This window comes from Myripristis murdjan, chromosome 10 (assembly GCF_902150065.1).
Source record: "Myripristis murdjan chromosome 10, fMyrMur1.1, whole genome shotgun sequence".
Lineage (NCBI taxonomy): Eukaryota > Metazoa > Chordata > Actinopteri > Holocentriformes > Holocentridae > Myripristis > Myripristis murdjan.
Window position 1 is genome coordinate 8,282,553 of NC_043989.1, and position 10,114 is coordinate 8,292,666.

At 39.4% G+C, this 10,114-nt stretch overlaps 1 protein-coding gene across 3 annotated transcripts in view; it reads right to left on the reverse strand.

Moving 5' to 3' along the window:
• Positions 1–10,114, reverse strand: part of gria2b (glutamate receptor, ionotropic, AMPA 2b) — a 57,502-nt gene that overhangs the window by 29,046 nt on the left and 18,342 nt on the right. For all 3 annotated transcript variants that reach the window (XM_030061987.1, XM_030061985.1, XM_030061986.1), the window contains exon 3: positions 1,901–2,140. In XM_030061987.1, coding sequence (XP_029917847.1) covers positions 1,901–2,140 — 240 coding nt within the window. The remainder of the gene's footprint in view (positions 1–1,900; positions 2,141–10,114) is intronic.

Below are 10,114 nucleotides of genomic sequence, written 5' to 3' on the forward strand. Positions count from 1 at the left end.
CTAAAATTGGAAATATGTGCTGTGTGCATGGAGAGTGGGAGAATTAGTTCCTTCTCAACAAAAGGATTATGGGAAGGAGACACAGCTGGAAACAGGCAGCAGTGTGACGCTGACGCAGAACGGTGGAATTTGACATTAAATCTGCCGATGAGAAGTTCAGTTTGTGACGTGCTAATGTGCAGCTCGAGTTTTTCTATTTCAACACAACCAACGGCTTCCATTATCTTTAACCAGACTGTTTTTGTTTTCCTACATAAAACAGGGTGGGCTGCTGTTTTACTTTCTAAAGAGCCACCATTAACCCAGATGTCAGCAGCACAAGACTGGGCAGCTCCCAGGTGTGGATGTGAGTGGCAATTTGAAAGTGCTGGAAAAGAACATGCATGCTCGACAAACCTTTGGTTAAATAAATTTTACAACAGGTCTATACAGCACATGCAGCAGAGACTTTCAAATCTCAAAGGAAGACCCATTTATGGCTCTGTTGTAGTTAAAAACGCTGAAATGGCCTGTTGCAGTTTGTAAACTATAGTTTTTCATTTGGACAAAGCACTATACTGACTTCATAAGATAAGGTTAGGATTTTTAATTATGAAAGGGTTGCTTTGCATTTTGCAATAAGCTTCTCTTTACATACTGTTGTTAGAGCTCTCGTTTTTATTGGCTGATTGCTAAACTATTTCTGCAGTTTGGTGCCATCCCCAAGAGGAATTATCGAGAAAGTTTTTCTGTCTTTTCAGCCCTCAGGACTTATACAGTCTGGCAACTAATAAACTGAAAGTCACTAGAGATTTGGATTTCAATATTCCAATTTAGTACCACTGCATAATATATAAAAAAAAAATTAATACTAATTGTCTGTGTGACTAACACCGGATGAATGCATTAAAATGGATTTTTTCAAGGGCTACCATAACATTTCTTGTTTGTCAATACATAGGAGTATGCTGAGAAAAAAATCAAACAAGTTATTTTGTGTCATATTCAATCTCAAAATCTTGTTTTTCTCCAACATAATCCCACTTGAGATAAAAACCACTTGTCTCCAATGCTAATCAACTTGTTTCCAAGATTTTCTTGAATCAAGTGTCATTTTCTTCTACGAGGGCCCTTATTGTGCCTTCATATCAGTACATTTATATAAGACTGAATACACAGCGAATGAGCTGTGAAGCCCATGGCAACAACCTTTTCAATGTCCTGTGTGTTTATATCTTACACAGATAAAAGCGAACAAAACAAGCTTCTATGCAAAACAGGATGGAAGTGCGCTGCCGGCTGCATCACCTCTATGTCAGCCGACATAAAAACAGGCTCAAACACAGGAAGTGCAGTGGCCATAGCTGATTGTATGTGACAAGTTGTTTGTCATGGACCACAATGCCCTTTACATATTTTGCACTACTTGCTTTGTGTACAGTCTGCATTTGTATACTTTGTGTTATGCACTGATTACATGCACATTGTAATATCTCAGTCTGGTGATTAAAAAAAAAAAAAAAAAAAAGTTTTAATGCAACCTTTCATTTAAATGAAGTAAAGTCCTTCTCTCTATATTCCAAGTGTCTCAATTCCATTATGCTAACAAAAGGGCAATGGCTGATGCAGTATTAAATATTAAAATAATGTGATTTCATCAAAGTGGACATGGTTGTCTGTTCTTGCTATTGTGGCTGCACCCGTCAGACTGTGACAAATGTCATTCTCTCCCAATCTACCGTCCAAGCGCAACACATCAGGAGACGCCACTTTGCTCAATCAAAAAGTGAGAGAGTGGTTCCAGACAGTGTTAGTAAAACTGTATTTTAATAACGGGTGATGGTATTAGAAATAAAATGGGTAATCAACTGTGGAGAGGCGTTTTGGGAAAAAAGGAGCTGTTTGTGTGTCCAGGTCTTACCTCGATCGCTGTCGTACAGGTAGGCAAACTTGTCCCACTTGTAGTATTCGATGAGGCTGAGCAGCGGCCCCTTGATATCGGGCCTCATCTGGATGATGAACTGCTGAGTCCCGTCCAGAGGGAAGCTGGGTGTTATGAAGGAGACGTGCAGGGTCCCGCAGAACGACGTGATGGTGTTCACAGACTTCTTGTCGTAGAATCCAAAAATGGCATAGACCCCTCTGGAGAACTGCGAACAGACTGAAACAGAGGCAAGACTCATCAGGAACAGCGCGTGGTGCCACTTTATTTATACTGCGCCTTTGAAAAGAGACTCTAACAAGTGTTTAATACAGACAATCGAGAGAAATCAGCAGCGCAACACTACAGCATTCAGATGAGGGAGGTAAACAGAAATAGGAAACAACAGAAACAAGAAATAAAAGGGATGAAAGTGACAAAACAGAATAAGAAATGAGTATGTGTCACATTTTCAAAATAATTTTGCCTTATTTTGGAAACAAACTCTTCTTATGTCAGTGACACACACACACACAAACACAAACACTGTATATATCCAAGACCTGTGCTCTTTTAGTGCATATTAGAGCTGCATACTACTATTAATGGACATCACTTTCCGAGGAGAGCTGCTCTTTTCGTTGATAAATGGATTATAGCGATCCATAAGCTCTGCCAGGGGAGTGTTTGTGTCTCCAACAGTAAAAGATACTCTGCAAGCCGACCGCTACGTTAAACTTTTACAAGTTGCCTCATAAGTCAGTTTAATACAGTGAGAATGCATGTAGAGGTGCCATATGAGTCAACCCTTCACCAACACCGTGCATTAATTCTTCATGTGGGACGTCCATCTGTGCTGCAGCATGATAGGGTCTTTTCAACCACATCCCGTGCTGTAGTTTCATTTCTGCTCAGATACAGAGTCAGAAAAACATTTCAGGCTTCTCCTCTGAGAATCTGTAGCACTAAGCATGTATATTTAGTGCACAGCTCCGCCTTGAACTACAATCATACAGTACACTAGATGTTTTCATGGTGGACTATATGATACGTGCATATTTTTCAGCATTTAAAAAACAAAATTGCATACATTAAACCTCCTATTATCTAACCCACACCAACCCCTACTTCCCAATCTGTTACCAAACCAAAAAATGAAGAATTGAGTTATTGTGGATGGTACAGTATTGTTTTAATAACACCAATGACACCACTAACTCAAACAATTGCCTATATTAGAGTCTATTTTGGACATTCACCCAGCAGTTAAGCTGGCTTGGCACAGTATGTTGCTGTAATGGTTCTTTATATTACATCCTCGTCTTGTTGACTTTGCAGAATCACCTCCGTTTAACAATTCATGACCTATACACAGCCACATACAGTGCCTTTCTCATGACAGGCCCTTCATATTCATTATGCAAAGACCTCAGAAGGGAACGGTGGTCTCCAGGTAAACATGTATGCTGCATGTTTGAGCAATCCTTAGGCTGCAGGCAGTTTTTCAAACATTGTACCAGGGTCAGCAGATTGGCATGTTGTTTGTAAATGTGTATTGATCATATGTAAGTTAATCAGCCTCATTGACTTGGACATGTGTGTCCTCCAATGTAATTAATCCAATGACTCGTGTCTTCCTCTGCACTAAAACTGGGTTGACTTGCTGACCTAAGGAATCAGCGCCCGTACATTAGATATTAGCTGGCTCGGCTTTAGTACTGTAAGCACCTTGCCACTTTTCACTTGGCAATCTGTGGCAGCCATCTTTACTGTACTATCAAGACGCTGCTTTGAAGGGATGCTAAACCCAGTCAAGCACATGCATTGTCTTTTTAAGTGCCATGCTTGAGCACTGCCTTCATCATCCACTTGTTGAGTATTAAAAAAAAAAAAAAAAAAAAAACTATCCTACTAGCATTGCAACAATATGTTAACAAATGCTCTCACGGCTTACACTGCTGTAGAGCTCGCTTGTTAAAAATAGCTTCCTCTGTGAAAGTGGCTTAAAATGAGTCAAGCCAACAACACCACTGGTTGAGTCAGGAGGAATCGGCGCATAGGACTCTTTCTGCATCGAAAGGGATTCAGATTCTTGCTGTTTTGTTTTTTTTCTGCACCCAAAGATGACAATGAAAATATTGATGAAAAATTACATATTTTAGTTTACTGTTCCTTTAAGGTTTCACATAGGCAGTAGATTGTGGAAATGACGCTTCAGATAAAAATTTAGAAATCATGTTCGGGTTCAGGTCGGGTTCAACATCAGCATTATTTTAGGGAAAAATGATGGACCTACCAACTTCCTGTGTAGTGCTGGAGTTTACGTGACGACACTGAAAGCAGCACGTGATATTTCGGGCGGTAAATGTGACCTAGTGATGGAGGAAGCAAAATCTCGGGCTTGGGTCGGGTTCGGACAAAAATATGTGGCCCAATCCATACTCCAATACCCAGGACCTGCTTTACACAATCACAGTTTTCTACTGTAATCCAGTGAGAGGATCCACTTGGACAGTATGGAGCTAACTAACACCTACCAAGCACCAAAAAATCAATCGCCTGCCATTTTGGTTGGTAACTGTTTGAGAAAATAACATTTGTAAACCTCTATGACTATGAATAAATTGAAAAAAATAATTATTATTATTTGAATCAGTCTCTTGCCCGCCTGTTATGTTGCTCTACAAAAAGCAGCATCATCACAACATCATAGATACACCATCTAAAGTCCATCTGAACTAGATAACTTAACTAGTTAAAGCTTAATATTATTCCTATGTGAAGACATATGTGAGGTGTGCGGCATAAAAAACAGAGAATAACAACAGTCAGAAAAAGATACACTTTAATTAAGTGAACAGCTTTTCAATTACAACTCAACATCTGTTTGTGTTTTTACGGACTGTTTCACATGGTACCTGATTCTATACACAAAACAATGCTGAAAATGGTGGCATTTGTCTATATTTTTTTTTATCTCCAAGGTGGTATGTTTTTATAAGATATGCATATTAATTATTTTGGCTGCTGAAAGTTAGTCTTGGCCTGTAATTTATGAAGTTTACAAGCTCTTGGCAGGGGAGCCAAAAAATGAATTTGAGACATTGGAAGTGAATGAGTCACCGAGAGATGTTGTTAAAGCAGGGAGAGTCTTAGTCATTTTACTAACACCACACAGATTTCAGACATTCACCCTCTAGTCACAAGCCAGCTTCCCTGACCTTAAGGCCACCGCAGCCCCCACTGCCTCTCGCAAACCCCTGACAGCTCCAAAAACATGCAGAGCTCATCAGGAATGGACCACAATTAACAGGGCCAAGGCTGGCTCTCATCCAAGGCCGGCATTCATATGCTTCCAAAATCTTTACCGATCCGTCGACTTAGCAATTAAATGTTCATCACAGTTATCCAAGGTGCAAAGCTAACGGCAGTCCGATCGCTCCATCAATTTGTGGCACCGTTCCTAATCCTTTTAGCCGATGACAGTGGCCAATGATGTGGCCACAGAAAGACCAAGCCTGACTCATCAAATCTTATTTTCCTCTCACACTAACTGGGAGCTATTGAGCAATTGAATGGGAGAAGGATTTTGTCCAATTGACCAAAGAGGAGGAGTGAAACTGGCCTCAGAGGAGCGGCCACATGTTGAAGAGGTAGTGGTGCTATTTCAACAGATATCCATAAGCCTTCAATGAATGAGAACAACCTGTAACACTTTCCATTTGGTCTCAGTTTTGCCTTTTTTAAAATAAAATACCCTGGAAATAGTAAGCTACCTCCAAAAGGTGACCTGGATGAAAATATCTGCCACTCTCTTGCACCGGTGGTGATGCTGGACACATGAAATGGACAACCTCTCTTTCATCCTTGATATTTTGCATAATTGCGTTATTATATATTCAATCATGATCTTGTTACATAATTTTCTCCCGTGATGTAGTCTGCGAGGTATTGGCTAGGTAATTGATGGTAACAATGAGTGCTGTTCATACAAGTACTTTGGGCAGCCCCGGGGTCTGTCAGAATATGCAGGAGCACATATGCATAATTAAATAGACCTGGAGCGCTTGTATCGCATCTAGCTACATTATACGTTAATGTGTTTGTGCTTTTTTTGACTTTCAGAGTATTATTCATGCAAGTGTAGTCGAAACTCAGCCGTTATTTTATGTCAAACAGTGTGGAGAATATTCACCTCAGTATAAATCTCAAGTTAATTTCAATAGAGCAGTATAACGGCTATGGAAACATTAGACCATCACAGTGAAATTGATTTAATCTGTGTGTTACTTTCTGTGTATTTATTGTTTGTTCCTTGGGGTATGATTTGATGTGAAATGTGCAGGACCAAAAAAAAAAAAAAAAAAAAAAAAACAGCATATAAAAGCATGCAGCAAGCCTCATTATAGGTGAGGAAATACAAAATGTACTCATGGAAAAACGTACATATGCCATAAACACGAAAGTTGTGATCACATAACCTACTTTTTTTTTTAAATGCACCCACATCTTTCTTCAGTTTGGTTTGATTACATGGGCAAAACATGCACCTCACATTTCTGTTTTTTTGGTGTGCTTCTGTGAAAACTCCGATTTGAACAAACCTCAGCTTTAACTGTGAGCCACATCAAGTTCTGCCCTGCGGTCGATTGAGTCTGACTGAACGAGTTTCACAGGATGAAAGCTGGTCGAACCGCTCCACCGTCAAGTGAAAATAGACTGCGATAACAATGAAAAATAATGTTCCAACCAAGTAAAAAGTGATGTTGGTCTTTATTGACAACAAACTCAAAAGCCAGCATGTGTCAGCGTATAATCACAATATCCCAAGGAACCAATCAAAACACATCTAATCCCCAACCTGACACAAACAAGGCACACAATCTCTGGTGAAAAAAGGCAAATAAACAAATCATTAAATCATCTAGGTGGTGCCGGTGGTGCCAACAAGTTTTAACTAAGCAAATTTTAAAACTTATTATGATTTTTTTCAAATTTTACACATTTTTTTGTCCAAATTATTTTTCTGGATATTTTCAGTTTGCACAGGATTCCCATGGCCTTAATAAAAAAGTGCAAGTGTATGTAACCTGGAGCAAGCCAGTCTTAAAAGTAAAGCAGGGAGAAGTACATACCTATATATGGGGGCGCAGGAATGGAACAAAATCCCATACGAAATAAAATCTGCTCATTTTTTGAACCCTTTTAAAAAAAAATAACTAAAGATCTGGATGCTGCACAAGTTACCAAGGCAAAATATCCATCTCTAGGGATTAAGGTTGGGTTTCTGAACCACTGGGTTTTATTCATTTATCTTCCTTTTATGCTGCTTTTTAATATGTATTTATTTATCTGTGTGTATCAGGGTAAACATGAGTTATCAGTTGCATTTCTTGTTTATACTTTTTCACGCCTGCCTCCCTGCCATGAATTTCTTGCGACTTTATTATGTTATCCACACTAATTTTACTGTCAATCAATCAATCAATGCCTTTAGTAAATCAGGGCATTGGTGCTCTGTACCCACAATTCTCTTTCAGGATGGGCTCCTCATCCTCTTCTTCAAGAGCAAGTGGATGCATTGCTAAATGTCTCTTGTCCATTTGTATTTTCAGCAATGTCATTCTCTTTGTTACGTTATATTATGGAGCTAATTACTGCTTGCAACTCGCTGTCAGAGTTTATCAACAAGAGGAATGTAATGCTCCTTGCATCTCTGAACTATAGTGCTGTGTGTGTGTGTGTGTGTGTGTGTGTTGTTAGCGATGTTCACAGCTGCACTTTGAGCAAGAGAAAGAAGAAGTGTCCTATCTGATCACATGCTAATGCTGTTACAGAATACAACAAAGGAGATATGTTCTCTCTGTCTTCCCTCACTTAGGGTCATCAAACTTCATTTTCACTCCTTTAAGAGTAGAGTTTCGTCCGTCTCTCTATCACGTCTAAAGCAAATGTCCATTGTCGGGTTTCTAAGGCTTCGCTGTCTCTTCCCAATGGGGAGCTTGCTCAGGATTAAAACTCTCTGAGCTCATGCTTAGAGAGTGGATATACCCATGACTGTTCTGCAGCTTATGCCAGTGCCAACAGTTTGACAACATGTTATTTCATTACCAAATATGGCGATTCAAGTGCCTCAAGAAATGTGCCATTTTTGAAGCAATAAACGTCCATAGTTTCTCCGGGCTTTGTAATGTGACAGTAAAAGACGGAGCAACGAGAGGCTTTGATGGACAAGACACGTCCAGTGTTGTTCTTCAGTATGGAATTTGGAAATGTTTAATTAAGTAAGAAAAGCCAGCCATGAACAGTAACTCTTAGAAATAGCAAGGGTTGAGAAAGAAGCCATTAAACCCCTGTCACATCTGACTGCTTTTCAATGAAACTAGGGAGCATTTGCCTTCAGAATTCTGCTTTAGAACAAAGGCTCAGAGAGAGAGAGAGAGAGAGAGATGGAGAAAAAAAAAGTTTCTGGGAAAATCTTTCTTTTTTGGAGTTGACGAGGACACCCTAATTAGGCACCGTGAGCAAAATGCTGAAACAAATCTTATTACTGCTCACTGCTGGGTCCGTAAGCTGTGGTTTAGGCCCAGTTTTTGCTCTCTATCTTTCTGTTGTTGTTTTTTAAAAACAGCAGAGTTCTCACTTAATCTGGGGAATGTTCTAGGAAGATAAACACGCTGTCGATTGGGGAACTTGTAATCCTAACAATGTAGTTAGCAGACAACAGTGTACCAGTGTGTAGTGCATTGCTAATGTGTGTGTTTGTGTGTGTGAGCTTGTGCATGTATGTCTGCATGTGTGTCTGTGCTTGATATTTTCTTTCTGTGTGTGAGCATGTGTGTGTGTGTGTGTGTGTGTGTGTGTGTTGAAGTGCAGAATCTCTACAGAAGCGTTTTCTTTTCTTTCACCAGTAACCACTGATGTCAAAGGAAATGAGCCTGTTGACAAGGGCAATGTTAAAAATAAGCGCTATTATCGAGACTGCGGCAGAAGAGGCTGAACACACAGAGGAGAAAGTCGGATTTTCACAGTGATGGCTATCATTTTGACATGCATCGATGCGTTTTGATTTATTCGGCTGCACTCAAAGTAAAGTTTTTGGAAGAAAAAGACCATAACTACCCCCAAAAAACAGCTTCATAAAAGCCTGGGCGGGGAGATGGCTGTGCACTGTGGCTTTGTGCTGAAGAATTATTTAAAAAAAAAAAAAACAAAAAAAAAACACCCTGTGTATCAGAAATGCTGAGAGTTGTGTGAATGGAAAATAGTTTTTTGTGTTTTTTAATCAATATTTTGTGTTACAGCTCAAATCAACAAAATTAATTTCCCCATTCCCAATCCCCACCTGCCTCCTTGTACCCATGTAGCACAGTTAGTCATAAATCAACATATATCAGACATAATAACAAATACCAAAATTCAACAAGTAAATGTCAACAAGTAAACAAACAAAATAAACAAGACCTGAAACAGAGCGGGATGTAAATCTCAAATTCTGATACAGTTTTTGAACACACCGTCGAGCTTTGGATTTTGATGTGTGGTTCTCTAAGGGCGATTTCATGAAACATAAACCTTCCATGAGACTGGCAACGAGCAACGCTGGTTTTATTTTCATTCTCAGAGTGCACAAAACTTGAAAATGGTCCTTCCAGCCTCCTCGCTCCTGAAAAACACGCCTTGAGATCTGGTGGTTGAGCAGCTTACAGTAAAATACAGGTTTTGGATGCATTTCTAAGATGCTATACGCTTACATGTTTTGGGGCGAAACATATTCCAGGAAACCTTGTCAGTACCCAAGAATACTATCACAAAGCTATTTAAGTATCATTATTTTTTTTTTAATAGAAATGTATATCTAATTTTTTAAGCATAGTGTGATTCAAAGCAGTGTTATCTGTTGAGCTGCTTTGTGGGTAAAGATCTACCTGTCCACATGAAACAGAGCTGACCCTTACAGATTCAAATTTTGCCAAGGAAATGCACCAATGATTTTATATTTGTGCATATCACAGCAAGTCTGGACTCAAAAGGTCAAGGCACCACTGCACTCAGATGAGTCGATTGGGTCATAAGAAAAGATTAAAGGTCCAAGTAAAGCCTAATAAAATCAGCTGCCACCACCACAACTGACATGAACAAAAACAATCGTGACGGGATGGTTTATTTGAAATATTCATCATGCATTTTGCCGATTTCCACTTTCCACTGAAT